Below are 16,093 nucleotides of genomic sequence, written 5' to 3'. Positions count from 1 at the left end.
AACTGAAAGTCCAATCTGTGCTCAGGGTGAAGTGGCACCAGATGGAGTTGAGCAGGGCTGGCATTCCTACCATGAGTCCAAACATTGGCATCACTGGGCATTTTCTCTTGCTTTAGTGGTTTATCCCAGGGAAGATTCCTACTGGCTCCTGCCTGGGAGAAAATTGTGTCATGGAGGAAGTCGAGCTGGTTGACAGTGAGAGCCTTGTGGGCTGACACCTGTTATCCTCGGGCCTGTGATGATGAGAGGGGAAGATTGTCAGGAATTCAAGGCCACAATGGAATACAAAATGAACTCCAAGATAGTCTGTGCTTCAGGGTGAATCCTGTCGCAAGACACCACGGAGAGCCTAAAGAGATGGCCAGAGAGTTCAGAGCACTGGCTGATCTTCCAGAGGACACAAGTTCCCAGCACCACATGGTAGCTCACAACCGTAACTCCACTCCAGGGATTTCACACCCTTTCCTGGCCTCCATAAGATCAGGCACACATGGGGTACACAAACATACATGAAAGCAAAAATGCCTGTACTCATAAAATAAAAATAATAATTACACATAGAAAAGCATTCCAGGCCGGGCGGTGGTGGCGCACGCCTTTAATCCCAGCACTCGGGAGGCAGAGCCAGGCGGATCTCTGTGAGTTCGAGGCCAGCCTGGGCTACCAAGTGAGTTCCAGGAAAGGCGCAAAGCTACACAGAGAAACCCTGTCTCGAAAAACCAAAAAAAAAAAAAAAAAAAAAAAAGAAAAGCATTCCATTTGTTGTCTCCTCTGTATCAGCAAAGGAAAACTTTATTTGAAAAACACCCCCAGCCTCCTGAGATGATCACTTTTAAAGGTTGCACATAGTTAGATTTATGTGTTTGGTTCAGTTTTAGTTTTGAAGTCCTATTGCTCTATGGTGACCCTTTATGTTTTAACATGGAGAGGAGAGGCAAGGCATGGTGTAAAGGAGCTAGGAATGATGTCCACAGGAGTCTCGGCAATAACAGAAATACAAATAGAACAGTAGCAATGAAAACACTCTAGAGGAGACACCGGCTAAGCAATGTGATACCATGGGACCCAGCGTTCTAGAGAACAAGGACATGCAGGAGGTCCTTTGGGGGAAACACACATGAAGTGATTCAATTAAAAATCAATGCAAAATGGTGGATGCACACAGAACAATTTGATATGAAGGAGTGTGGGTGAAAAGTAGTTGCTGGTTTTAACTGTAAATATTAGTTGTGTTTTTTTTTCTTTTAGTTGTTTAACTTTATAATAAAATGGAAGAAAAACCCACTTTCAGCAAGAGAACTCTCTCTCCATTCTTAATGAGCCACATCTTTAAGCCCTTTAAGATAAGTACTGTGCACTTACTGCTGGACCACCAAACATCGTTCATCAAACTTGCAAAAAAGGAAGCAAAAATGCAGAAATCAGAACTGTAGAAGCTTCCTCCTTTGCACACAACTCAAAAATTGTAGGCCACAGCTGATGGAGAAAAGAGGAACTTGGAGGATGCTTAAATAGCAGGCTTGCCTTCTCCACTCAGCCTGCAGCAGATCCAGCTTCCAGGTCAACATGAAGGCTCTCCTCTCTCTGGGGCTCCTCCTGCTTTCTGTCACTGTCCAGGCCAAGGTGTGCAAGCATTGTAAGTTGGTTACACTTCTGAAAAGCCATGGAATGGATGGCTACAGGGGACTCAACATGACAAACTGTAAGTCTCCTTGACCACCCCGCCCCCCACCCAGATAATTACCCTCTGCATAACAGGAACAAGGAAGAGATCAGTGAGCAGAGAGGGATCTGGGGTCAATAAGCTTTAAGATTCCTGTGTGTTTGACTAGTTTGATTAAAAACATCAGCGTTCATCTTTTCCATCAGAGATACTGAAGTGAGGGCATGGGAGGGGACATCTTCCCAGGCTAAGGCAATAGGACCTGAGGTGTTCATGGAGAGTCACTAGGTTTTCCAGTTGTTTCGGACTCAATAGCCCACAGGGGGTGAGAAATGATGGGAGGACTCACTCATTCAGAACTTGAGTTCTGAGAGCCTGGGGTGACTGGGGTGTGTCTTCATTTCTCTGACCTTGGTATGGACCTTTTGAGAAAAAAATTTCACAGTTTTTGAACTTTTCTGCAGGTCAAAGTTATCTTAATTCCCCCTAGCTGCTGCTGAAATGAGGTTGTGGTTGTTTAAATTCAACTGGCCTCCATCATCTCATAGGGACTGTCACTAATAGGTAGTGTGACTTTGTTGGACGTGTTATGGCCTTGTTGGAGGAGTTGTTTCACTGTGGTCTTGAGCTTTGAGAAATCCTCTACTTACCATACCATTTAGTGAGTGTCTCAGTCGATTTCCTGTTGCCTGCAAGATTTAGAACTCCCAGCTACTCCTCCAGCACCAAGTCTGCCTGCATGCTGCCACGCTCCTCACCGTGATGATAATGGGCTGAACTGTGAGAGATCCACTCTCAATTAAATGTTTTCTTTATAAGAGTTGCCATGGTCATGGTGTCTCTTCACAGCAATAATAACCCTAAGAGAGACAACACCATATCCAATCAGGGGAACCTGTATCATCTACCATGAAGGCAGTGGTATCATCAAGACCTTCAGAAGCATCTCTGGTAGTACTCTGCAAAATGTGAGCAAGCTAGAATTTGAAAGCTGCTCCTGGTGAGCATGTGGGAGGTTTGGATATATGTAATCGAAGTTTCTGGTGAGTTGTTGACACTTAAGAATAAACTGCTTCCCTCAAGAGTAAGTATAATCTTCTAAGAAGTGTAATAAAGTTTCAGAGGACCTCTGTCTTGGTTAGGGTTACTGTTGCTATGAAGAGACACCATGACTGTATCCACTCTTATAAAGAAAACATGTAATTGGGGGTGGATTGCTTACAGTTTCAGAGGTTCAGTCCACTCTCATCATGACAGGGAGTGTGGCGGCTTGCAGGCAGACATGGTCCTGGAGCTCAGAGACCCATATCTTGCAGACAACAGAAAGTCGACTGGCTGTCACACTGAAAGACACTTCAGAAAAAGAGACCTCAAAGCCCATCCCATAGTGACCCACTTCCTCCAACAAGGCAACACTTCCTAATAGTGTGACTCCCTTTGGGGACCATTTTCTTTCAAACCACCACAGAGGTCAGATTCTTGATTTGCCCCTTGCCAGCTCTCATGTGCAGAGAGACAGAGACCTTGGGGATATCATCCCAGGCCTTATGCTCCTTAAGCATCAAAGCAGCCTCCTTGGTCTTCTTGTAACCTTCAGACCTGTCTCCTACCACCTGAGGCAGTTCAGGGACTCCTTCAATACAATGACCTTTAGACCTCACCCAAGGTGGGCAGACTGAGGCAGTCAGCCAAGGCAGAGCAAAGGGCATTTCACTTTGAGGTGTTGTTCATTCTGTGGTACAAAAGGCCAAGGTTTTGGTTGGTGAAAATGTAGGAACTCTCAACACATATTTCTAAAGACATCCTGGCCAGAAAGGTGGATCCCACCAACTCTGGGAGTTTGGTCTATGTCTCTGGCAATATCCATCAAGGTCTGATGATTGGTAATTCTCGACAGCATAGGGCTGCCTTTTGTCTTTGCACAAGTTGATGTGAGCAGATTCACACTATCTGGTCCGATGGTAGCCATGAACACATCTGGCTAAGGGACATTTTTTCCCAGATGAGTGGCCCCTTTTCAGGAGACACCTGTTGAGGGGAGGGGCACATGCCATGGTGGGGAGAGAAAGAAATGTTTCTTACAACATGGATGCTTCCAAAGGAAAAGGAAGTACCTAGCACTTCGTTTTAACTGTGGATAACCTATTCTTGTTTATTCTTGGTACAAGTTGATTTGTTCTCAAAGGGATTCTCTTTGGGGCAATTGAAAATCGCTTGCTGACTGGGTACAGCAATTCCACCTACTTGAAATACAGAGGGAGGAGAATCACTTGAGACCAGAGACTACACTGAGCAATACAGCCAGACCTGACCTGAATTAGTGATAGAATATTTTAAAATGTAGTCATATGATTGTGCTTATAAAGTAAATCACCTGTAAAATACAGCCAACTCAAGGAGCTAACTTTGGTATCCAATATAAATCATTGCTGCTACTGCATATTGATGGATATACTTTTTCTTTGTAGGGGTGTGTTTGGCTCAGCATGGAAGCAATTATAACACACAAATTACAAACTACAACCCTGGGGACCAAAGCACCAACTATGGAATATTTCAGATCAATAGCCGATACTGGTGTAATGATGACAAAACCCTGAGAGCAGTGAATGCCTGTGGGATCCCCTGCAGTGGTAAGACAAGGCTGGTTAGAGGGATAGCAAACAACCCCTGCTCTTATGTGCAAGAGCTGAGATTCTGTGCAGGAGGCATCACTGAAGGAAGCGTCAGGAACCTGGGGAGACTGTCTGGACTGTTAGAAAGTCATTGTTATTCACATCAAAGTTAGCCAAGGAAGACATTAGGATTAGGGCATAGCTTGGTGATTGAATGCCCTGCCTACCAATCAGAGGGCCCTTGATTCCACCTCCAAAATCACTGAATGAATAGTCAATATAAACAGAGGCTGGCCAGGTAGCTCAGACAGAAGAGTCTCCTAAGGGTTGACCCTCAGCACCCACATAAAATCTGAGTTTGCTGACATGCATTTGTAGGTCCAGCACTGGGGAATCAGAGACAGGCAGATCCATGGGGCTCACTGGCCAATCAGGATAGACTAATCTGTAAGCCAGTTCCAGTGTTTCTGGGAGCTGGAGAGATGGCTCAGTAGTTAAGAGCACATGATGCTCTTGCAGAGGCCCTGGTTTCAGTTCCCAGCTGTCACATGGCCACTTATAATCATCTATAACTCCAGTTCTAGGGAATCTTGCATCCTTTTCTGGCCTCTATGGGTTCCGGGTATGCATGTAATGACCAGACACACGTGCAGGCAAACAGTCCTATACATATAATGAAAATAAAGAGATCTTTGACTAGGCAGTGATGATACACACTTTTAATCCCAGCACTCCAGAGGCAGAGGCAGTGCAGCCTGGCCTACATAGCAAGTCAGGGATACCCATAGAAACTTTGTCTCAAATAAGAAACAAATAAATAAATAAAAGTAACCAAAAAAAATGAAAGAAAGTTTCTGGAATAATCTACTAGTTAATTATAAGTGGCTTATTGGTGATTTGTCCTGAAGATTTCCATTTTAGTCATTTAAATAGGGATTGTTAGGAATATTGGTGCAGAGTCATTTTTAACTGAATGAATTTTATCATAAATATTTCTAACATATACAAATGAAGATATTACTATAATAAATACCACATGACAGGGTACCACTAAGTCACTAGCATTTTGTCCAACTGACTTCTATGTGTATATATTGATGTAATGTATGTGTTGAGAGATTTTAGAGTGAATTACTAGTATTAAATTTTGTTTGTAAACTCTTTAGTATGTATGTTCTGTAGCAGGAATCTTAGAATATCTTATTAATAAAATCAAACCTGAGGCCAGTTATTGGGGTGAAATGCTGGATGGTCAGAGAGACAGAACAAACCACAGCTAACCTCACCTGGCCAACTTCTCAGCTGGTCTTGTTTCCTCAGACTGGAAGCATCTGTGTCCTCATCCCAATGGCTCTCAGCTGAATTGCTTCTTGAAAGCCTGAAGCTTAACCAAGCCAAATGCTTAACCAGCCAAATGCTCTAGTTTCTGGTCCTCATGCCTTTTATACCTTTCTGCTTTCTACCACCACTCCCTGGGATTAGAGGCTTGCTTTCTGGGATTAAAGGCGTGATGAGTCACCATGCCTGTCTGTATCCTTGAACACATGGATTTCTGCCTCTGGAATGCTAGGATTAAAGGCATGTGCTACCACTGCCTATCCTTTATGTTTAATATTGTGGCTGCTCTGTCTCTGACCCCAGATAAGTTTATTAGCATGCTCAATATTTGGGGGAACACAATACCACAATGTTCAATAAATCTAATTCTTAGATGGACATTTGTAGGCATAGTTTCTGTTGGGACCACCAACTCCACCATAAATGCACAGAGACTTAATATTAATTACAAATGCTCAGCCAGTGAGTGGCTCAGGCTTGTTACCAGTTAACTCTTACAACTTCAATCAACTCTTTCCATAAATGTACATTCTACCATGTGGCATTACCTCTCTTTCATCTTGCACCTCCTGTTTCCTCTCTGTGTCTGGCTGGAAACTCCTCTGACTCTGCCCTTCTTCTTCCCAGCATCCTTAGTCTGTTTCTCCCACCTAACCTTTATCCTGTCTAGCTATTGGCCAGTCAGCTTCTTTATTAAACCAATCATAGTGACATATATTCACACAGTGTGAAGGAATATTCCACAGATGTTATCTCATCTAACAAAATAACATAGATTTATGTATTTAAGATGAAACTTATTTTTAGCAAGAAACAAACAAGGTTCATATCAGGATTAAAGCCTGGGATGGTAGGACATGAGCACATGCCATGATGGGAGCAATATATAATTTTTAATGCATGCATCAAATTGATCAATGTTGTTCTATTATTTCCAATGTGGGAATTGAACACAAGACTTGCTACTTTTTAGTCAAGCACTCTAAACAGTGAACTATTAATTCCTAAATGTTAAATTTGTTGGTGAAAATTTTTCAGGAGAAAAAAAGATGGTGGAACACTCTGTTTAGCTGCTTAACCTATCTTTAAAAACATTGTGTTTAAAACCATTGACCCATCTACAGTCATTGAAAGGTATTAGAAACTACAAGCAAAGAGGAATATCACTCCCAATTTAAGTGCTCAGAGAGTTGATGTAACTTGAAACCTTTGGAATATATTCTTCTAGACTGTGAATCTATGCTGAGGTCCATGTAAAGTTATATCATGCACATATATATTCACATTACAACATATATAGATTTTACATTTTTACACAAATTAAATTATACTTACACAGATTCATGATATAGTTATTATTCAAAACAACATTCATAATAACAAATAATGACCTGAATTGTCATTTTTAAAGAGTGAATATAATTGCAGTAGCAATACTCTGTATGTTGAAAATACCATTCCTTACGTGTTGAGTCTTAAAGCACCTGGCTGCTTCCATTTTACTGATTACAAATTGCTAGGAAAACCTTTATTCCTACAGGGTTTACGCATTGTTTTCTTTCAAGTATTCATTTATCTTTATGTGTGTGGGTGTTTTGCCTGCATATTGGACTGTGTATCACTTGTGTGATTAGTATCTGTTGAGTCAAGAAGAGGGCTTCATCTTGTAACTGGATTTACAGACAGTTGAAAGCTGCCATGTGGGTGCTGGGAATCAAGTCCTTTGGAAGAGCATCTTGCGCTCTTAGCCACTGAGCCATCTGGCCAACACCTGTTTTGCTTTAGAATAAATTCCACTGGTAGACCCTGGTGACAGTTCTGGCTTGTTCTATTTTCCAGTGTGAGAACAAAGAGGAACTTCCCTCATGGTAGCTGACAGTCCCACAGCCTCCAGTGACCCCTCATGACTTCATTGTGTTCTTTACTTTTTATCAGTGCTGGAATCCTAAGAACACTCTACACTCAAGTATATCCCAACCCCCCAGGGACTTTATAAATGAGAAATAAAATGACTTACACCATGTCACCTGCATAGAATCAAGAGAGGCTGTCTGCAATAATCACAGATGCAGGGACACTTGCAAAATAATTTCTTGTATGCACTGCTCAGCGTCACAGAAGAAAGCTGGCTGGATCTGAACTGGAAGTGGCTTCTGTAACAGACTTGTCCTTCCTCACCCCTGTCTTTCAGCTTTGCTCCTGGATGACATCACTCAAGCCATAAAATGTGCCAAGACAGTTGTGAAGAGTCCAGAAGACATGAAAATATGGTATGTTGGAACTCTGGAATGGGAACTGCAGGTTCTGTTGATAAGTGTGGTGAGTCTTTCTAAGACCCAAGTGTTATTCTGAGCACTGTGGGTACAGCTGGGGCCTTTCACTCCATCATTAGGTTTAGAGAATTTCTCCAGATTCTGAGAATTCTCACACACGACTGCTTCCTTCTCAGGCCCCCAGACTATTTGTATCATCAGTTAACTGTTTTGTGCCTGTGATGCCACAGTGACATTGAGCATGCAGTGTTCTTCCCAGGGCTTGGAGAGGATCAAACAGCCTTGTAGACACAGCTCCACCAGTCAGTAGCAGCTTCTGGGTGCAGCTGTAGCCTGGGTTTCACACTAGATCTTGGCCCAGAACACAAACTCCATTAGTGTCACTTTTTCACTATTTCCCCTCACAGGTTTGAGAATGTGTGTGACAGAGGACACAGTTCTAACAATCCCCCCCCCATCTTACTCTCCTCCACAGGGTGGCCTGGAGAAACCACTGTCCAAACCGAGATCTCACCCAGTACATTGGCAACTGTGGAGTCTAACCGCCGTGTGCCTCCACCTCAGCTCACCCTGTCTCTTTCTTGCCATAGAAGCAGTTATGGCGAAGGCCACACTTCCTCAGTTTCCCCTTTAGACAAGCAGGCTTTTATCAGAAACAGAAGCAACATGGAGACTGTTTCCTAAGAGGCTTAATGCTGACTAATGTGTTCACTGCTGTATGGAAAGCCTCCATTATTCTATTAGTCAAGGCAGCAGATGCCGGTGACAGTGATCTAGCATTGAGTGTCACACACATCTCTGTACATCAGTTCTTCACCTATGAAGTAATTCACATTATGTTTCATTGGAATTAATCTTCATCACCCCACTGTTGGATAGAGATACAGCAAATATGTGAGGAGACAGTAGATATTGGGTGAAATGGCAGCTGTGTGAGCTCCCAGGCCTTGTGTGGGCTCAGCACCCAGACAGTGAAGAAGAGCCACTGTGTGGTACAAAGCTGGTTATTACGAGAACAGAACTCTGAGTGGATAGAACTGAGATTATCTAAACTCAGAAACTTGGTGTCATGAAATGTGTGACCTTTCAAAAGCAAATTAACTTAGAGTTGGCCCATTTAGAGTGCTTGATAGTAAATTCTTACCTCATGTGTCAGTCTGTTTTAACCTTTGAGAGAATGATCCTTGCCTCTAGCCGATCATGAGGTATCCAGGACTGATTAGTCTCTGTGCTAGCCATTTACTTTCTTACAGTACCTTCATGTGTATCAACTGACTCTGAGACAGATGAGCCTGTATCAGCAAACTAAGCATATTGTGAATAAATAAAAATGAGCATTAAATGATTTCACTGCACAACTTGTCTTTCTTTACTCTTCTATGCTGTCTCCGGGCAAATGGTTTATATATTGTGAAAAATAAACATGACACTCTTAAAAGGGTCTATGTCTTCACATAAACTTATCCAGCACCTACATCCTCACCTATACATATCCTGTGCCTATATCCACACCTACACATATCCATTGCCTACACCCTGGTTACATGCAACAAGCTGGATATTTCTGGGGTAATATTCAAAAGCCTGCGGACCTATCTCCCTTGGCCCTAATAGGACTCGGATAAGGTAATTCCCACACAGTGAAACCGGCAGTCATGTAGACATGAAGACATTGCTACAGGGACAGCCAGTTCCCCGTGTGTTGTTCTAGCATTCTGATGCCGTCACTTCCTCTCTATTTGTCTTTCTCACTCTCTCTACGCTCATTTTTTTTTCAGGCATTTTAAACTCCAGCACATTTCAGGCGCTAGAAACATCGTATTTTATTTGCAAATTCTTTATTTTCAGCTCCAGTGTTTTGTTTTGGTTTTTTTTTTTTAATCCATTTTGTTTCTTGTATGCGGATATTTTCCCTCCACACACATCAGTGCCCTAAGAAGCCAGAAGAGGGCACCACATTCCCTGCGACTTGAGGTACAGATGGGCGTAAGCTGTATTGTGTTCAGAATGGAACCTGGGCCTAGCAGAACAACACTGGCTAAATCTGGACAATTCTGGGGCAGTTCTTCCTGTTCCTCACTCATGTGTTTCAGCTTCCCTCTAATGACGTCACTCAAGCCTTAGCCTGTGCAGAGTGGAGTGAGGGACTCACAAGACAAGTTTTACCTTTAAGAAGGAAAACTTGTCCCCCTGTTGTAGATCCATGCAGGATGTCCCTCCATTCTTGAACAAACTTTTTATGGCAACTGATTGAGAGTCTTACTCTTTTAATTTATCCTTTTTTTTTTTTTTTTTTTTTTTGAGACAGGGTTTCTCTCTGTAGCTTTGCACCTTTCCTGGAACTCACTCTGTAGACCAGGCTGGCCTCGAACTCACAGAGATCTGCCTGGCTCTGCCTCCCGAGTGCTGGGATTAAAGGCATGTGCCACCACTGCCTAGCGATTTATTCTTGTTTTAAGCATATCCAAGGCATTTAATATCGATTCAATTCATAGCTATATCAGGGTCTAACTCCAGACCATGTAGTATTGCAGATGAGATGTTTGGTTTCCCCAAAGCATTTGAAATGTATGTACTATGAAGAGGATGGGAAGGGTGTGTGAAGCCAGCTGGATGACAGGGTCCCATATTTTACCCCAGGGTACTCTTGAGGAGTGATGGGTAAGAGATTTAGATAGAAGGATAGAGGGGAGAGAAACAGATAGAAACACAAGATAGCCTTGAGAGAGCCTGGATCCAAATCCACTGGCCCTTTCTGTCTCTTCTAAAGGGCTATTTATAGGAATGCCAAGGAATGGAGCATAAGACCTCCCCCCAGCACAGCCAAGTTCAGACCCTCTCCCATCACCTGGTGACTATGCTCATGGTCAAGCAATCCTCTAATGCAGCCCTGCCAGGTGAAGCAAGCTCAGATCTCACTAGGAAACCTTTGTGGGCCTCCACAATTCCCCCTTCTTGATATAAAAAAGCCCCCCCCAGGCCTCTCAGATAGACTGTGCCTATCTTAGGTCATTCTTCTTGATTAGTTTTACACACATACATTCAGGAAGTTATCAAGAAGAAATTTGCCCATCTTTGGTTACCAGCCTCTGGCAAGAGGGGGTAGAGAACTCAACTCTGCTCTGACTCAGGTCCCTACTATGATCTTGCAAACATCCACAGCAATCTCCACAGCTGCCACACCTCCTGGTATAGGATTAGAAGGTAATAAAGATGGAATATCCATATTGGAATGATCCCAAGGTAACTACAGCAGTCTCAACTGCACCAAGCCCTTTTCCTAGATCAAAACTCTCTCCTAACAGATGTTCAATAAAATTTTCAAGAGACTATTTTGATTCCCAGGGGGAAAAAAAACCAAGTCATTTCAAATTACTTCTAAGTATCCACTCAAGTAAACAAAAACCCATGCTAGTTATAAAAACACTTTTACAAACTAACTCAATTATGGGAGGCTTACCCCTTTGTGGGAGGCTTACTCCTTTCTAAACAGAAATAGAAAGAGTGGAAATGTCTAGGAAGAAGACAGAAGAGTTCCCTTAATTATGACACCTTCACTTAAGTTTTCCAGGGGCTACTGAGATCATAAGATTATATTTTAAGCTATCATAAAAAGTATTCAGATATATCTGAAGGTAAAAGAGTAATAAGAACTTCAATATGCTTCTAAAGTGATTGATTTGGTTTATCCTTTGAAAATTAATGTTATCTCATTTATCTGGACTAGATAGATATTGATGGGGTAATAAAAATATTCCAGTGTGAATTTACATTTAACATCTACACGTTTTACAAACCCACACTCAATATACACATTTTACATTCAATATTTAACCCCCTTATACATTCCTAATTCAAAAAGGAAAGTCTATAGAACAATTTTAGCACATATCTAGAAGAAATCTCTTAACAAAACTAGCTTACATTCAAAAGCAAACTCTATAGCAAACATCTAGAAATAATCTCTTAACAGAACTAACTTATACTAGAAAGAATCTCTTAACACAACTAACTTAGTTCCTTTCAACAAGATAGAGAGTACACAAACCATGAGTTACCATTATAAGTGAACTCAACACTGCTTTATTTCTGAATTTGGAGTTCATGTTCAGCTTTGATATGAGACATCTGTGGGTAGCCAGCAAGCTTCTTTGGGTGACTAAGGGTACAATATTTCCCCCTTCTTAATTTTTTAAACCTGCTTTTTAAGATAACCATGAGTTCTTTTAATGTTGCCAATGTTTCCCTCTTGTATCTTAAGCACAACTCAATTCCATAAGTTTTTTTCACCCTGAGCAATTTCCCAGTGTAAAGACCATTTTTCATAGTTTTCTGAAAGATTTCAAAGTGGCTTGTTGACAAACAGTATTAATACTTTTAATTATCTCCTTAGAGGCAAGCTGTTCAACTGTTCTTAGTTCTCAGGAGGTAAGATTAAGCTTCCTAACATTGCTTGGAAAAGGAAAAAACACAGTTTTCAGGCAGTATCGCCATTTTGAACTGAAAAACTACATTTCTCATACTGCCTTTCTCTATCATCGTGCTGTTCCGTTATGTAATAAATCCCCCCAGACTACATTTCCCAGGATGCCTTTCTGGGTCTGGCAGAAAACTTCTGGTCACACTATTTTCAAGCGAGCTTTTTTTTCCGCCATGGGAGGTTTCTCTTAACCCTGAGCTTGCTTTGGGATGCCTGCTTTAGTGTTTGACAGGTGTACCTCTCTAATTAGAATTTTCACCTGCCACTGTTCCCGGAGCTGGTCACATCTGTCTGTGTGTCCTAAGCAAAAACCCCTCAGGGCTTGCTCCCCTGGTTTTTCTGGTCAGTGAAGGGAAAGGACAGCTCTTGGACTAAAAGCTTTTTCAAAAAGATCCCCCCCTGAACCCCCATAAAAAAAAAGAGCTTTTTCAGAGAGATTTTTTTTCACAGCCGTAAACACTGTTTAGCCCTACCTACCAACTCAGGGCTTACAGTCAGGGGGGCAGCAACTGTTGCCGTTTCTACCAGCTTTGTTTTTATGGCCCTGTATTTATATAGTGTGTGTGTGTGTGTGTGTGTGTGTGTGTGTGTGTGTGTATGTGTATGTGTATGTATATTAGCGGTGTTTCCCAGGTCCTGCACCTTCTCTGCCTTGGCTCCATGATCGAGGAAGCTGCTTGACAACTACAGGAACCCTAGCTCCCAAAAACACACAAGAGGTGCTTGCTTTTTGCTAATTGCATCCTGATTCCTGGTTAGAAAGGAAGAAACAATGCTAACAGTAAGAATTAGCAATGGTTGAAGGGATTTTTTTTTTCTATATTAGGGCAGTTACGAGCAGTTCTCCCATTCAGATAGATATTTCTTCCAGGTGAATTTAATTTTTTGCTCCTACAGAAAGGGAAAAAAAATCTGAGAAAGAAAGATCTGAAAAGCTTTTAGTCTTTTAGAGAGACAGAGACTGCTAAGTTTTTCTTGGAAAGATTTTGGGTTTTCAGAGAAAGAAAATTAAGTTTTCACTAAAACTTCTGTCCTCTAAACTTTGACTTCATGGTCAAATGCAAACTAATTTTGATTGTACTGTGTTGTGAGGGTGTTTGGTGGCAGAGCAGAGAATTTTGTTTCATTCCCATCTGTATCAGGGAAAACTCCTCCTGCTTCTCAAGTCTTGATTTTTAAGCTCTCCCCAGGCAAAACGCTTCCACGTGAATACTTTTCTGCCAGTTTTTCTCATCTTTGATAGATTTTTCTGACTCTTCCCTAGGATTTTGTGTACATAGCCCCATAGTTGGAAGTCAAGGACATAGTTCCTCTGTCTTGTTGCTTATCTTATCGTAATTTTTTCTAAAACTATATTCCTAACCCAATATTTCTATTTTCTAACTTACTCTAATTTTTTCCTACATTATTTTCCTATATTCTACTTTTATTCTAGATTCCTATAGATAGAAATTAAGAAAGAGAGAGAGAAAGAAACCTAGAGAGAAATATACACTGCAGGGCCACTTTTCAACTCCGGCAGTTCACTGTCTAACTTGACTCCTGAGAATAAAACACCATCACCCTTATTTTTCCATTCCTTACTGGCAGACCTTACACACACGACGCCCCCTGCCACCCCTTTCCCAAAACTTTGGGTGCCTGTTCTGAGCACCATCTGTGGGAGCCCAGCTGGATGACCAGCTCCCACATTTTACCCCAGGGTACTCTTGAGGAGTGATGGGTGAGAGATTTAAATAGAAGGATAGAGGGGAGAGAAACTGATAGAAACACAGGATAGTCTTGTGAGGGCCTGGATCCTTATCCACCAGTGCTTTCTGTCTCTTCTAAAGGACTATTTATAGGAATGCCATGGGGTGGAGCAAAGGCCCTCCCCCCACATAGCTAAATGCAGACCCTTTCCAATCAACTGGTAACCACACACATGGTCAAGCAATCCTCTAATGGATAAAGCAAGCTCAGATATCACTAGGAAATCTTTTTTTTTTTTTTTTTTTTTTTTTTTTTTTTTTTTTTGGTTTTTCGAGACAGGGTTTCTCTGTGTAGCTTTGCGCCTTTCCTGGAACTCACTTGGTAGCCCAGGCTGGCCTCGAACTCACAGAGATCCGCCTGGCTCTGCCTCCCGAGTGCTGGGATTAAAGGCGTGCGCCACCACCTCCCAGCTTTTTTTTTTTTTTTTTTTTTTTTTTTGGAAATCTTTGTGGACCTCTACAGAAGAGCTATGAAATGCTATCTTCTGGACACAACATGGTTGTTGCACCCATAAATTCTCAGCTGCAGTATCTTCCCGCTCAAGACTGGGCCCATTAGCATTTCTTTCTGGGTGAGGGAGGGCTGTGTGAGGCTCCACCCCTCTGAGAGGAGCTCTCAGTAGGTAATGGCTCCTAGGGAATGCAGAAGAGAGTAGTCGAATTCCTCAGCGGTGTAGTCACTGGTAATTGCCCTTGCTCCATTGAGGAACAGCCACCTATGGTAATGCAAACAAATCCTAATTTATGCTGCTGGCACACATACCCAAAAGGCCTGTAACTGAGAAGAGGGCATGATGGGAAAGAGTTGAGTGGGAAGAGAAGAAGCATAGGAGAAGATATTGGGGAGGAATATGAACCAAATACACTGTGTGTGTGCATAAAATTGTGAAAGTCTAAGGACGTTTAAAGAAACCCAGGGCCTCTTCCACTGAAAGAACAGAAGCAACACCACCCAAAGTTCTCCCCTCCAAGTCTCCAAAATTCAGTGGTTAAGAGCACTAGCTGTTCTTCAAGAGGTCCCGACCTTAATTTCCAGCACCCACAAAGCAGCTCACAGCTGTCTATATCTCCAGTTCCAGGGTAGCTGAAACCTTCGTGTAGGCAAAACTCCAATGCACATAAATAGAAAGAAAGAATGTTAAAATTGGCTGTAGTTGTAGCTTATTAATAGATTTATTAATGTACCTCATTAAAATGGCTTTCCTGAGCGTGCCCAAAGCTCCAGATTTGACTCTCTGAATAAGAGAGAGAGGAGAGAGAAAATTTTGACTGAATTGCCCTGAATCCTGAACTCTTGGTTCACACCATAGTACAATGTCATCTGCTACCAGTATTATCTGTCAGTTATCTAACAGCTCTCCCTCAGTCCAATGTAGAGTGGTTTTTGTTGTTGTTGTTTTGTTTTCTTTTAAAGATTTTGATCCTGATGACTTCTGGGGAGGGAGAGTTTGTGTCCTTTAAGGGTGTCTCCACTGGTAGGTGGACCACACTCTAGTGGATGGCCTCACACCCATGAGCACATGGGCAACACACAATGGACTCAGTTGGTTCAAAACAGCAACCACAAAGAGGACATGGAGTTGGGAGGGGATCTGGAGGGAAGGAGAGGATATAATAGGTGTTATGGGAATCAGAGATTACAGATGGATGTTTTCCTGTGTCCTGCAGCCTCTCAGTCTCAAATAAACACACTGAGGCTTATATTCATTACCAACAGTTTGGTCTATGGCTCAGAATTATTACTAACTAGCTCTTTCACCTTAAATTTACTCATTTCTGTTAATCTATGTATCACCAAGTGTTTCGTATCTCCACCTGTATTCTATTACATCTTGTTTCCTGGCGGCTCTCAGCATCCCCTGACTTTGCCTTTCTTCTCCCTGTATCTCTGTTTGGATTTCCCACCTGGCTCTAACCTGTCTTGCCATAGGCCAAAGCAGCTTCTTTATTAACCAAGAGTAGCAACACATATT

At 42.1% G+C, this 16,093-nt stretch overlaps 2 protein-coding genes across 2 annotated transcripts in view; one reads left to right on the top strand and one right to left on the bottom strand.

The window, feature by feature from the left end:
- The window catches only part of LOC102923362 (lysozyme C-2), an 88,488-nt gene that overhangs the window by 56,952 nt on the left and 15,443 nt on the right, over positions 1 to 16,093 (bottom strand). The gene's annotated exons all lie outside the window — the stretch shown is intronic.
- Positions 1,521 to 9,234, top strand: LOC102923976 (lysozyme C-1-like). The gene is made up of 4 exons (XM_015992264.3): positions 1,521 to 1,702; positions 4,132 to 4,296; positions 7,808 to 7,886; positions 8,365 to 9,234. The coding sequence occupies exons 1-4, from the start codon at positions 1,567 to 1,569 to the stop codon at positions 8,429 to 8,431; spliced, it is 447 nt and encodes a 148-aa protein (XP_015847750.1). The 5' UTR covers positions 1,521 to 1,566; the 3' UTR covers positions 8,432 to 9,234.

This window comes from Peromyscus maniculatus, chromosome 18 (genome assembly GCF_049852395.1).
Source record: "Peromyscus maniculatus bairdii isolate BWxNUB_F1_BW_parent chromosome 18, HU_Pman_BW_mat_3.1, whole genome shotgun sequence".
NCBI classification, from domain to species: Eukaryota; Metazoa; Chordata; class Mammalia; order Rodentia; family Cricetidae; genus Peromyscus; species Peromyscus maniculatus.
The sequence above is the reverse complement of the archived record's forward strand: the minus strand, read 5'-3'. Positions and strand labels throughout refer to the sequence as shown.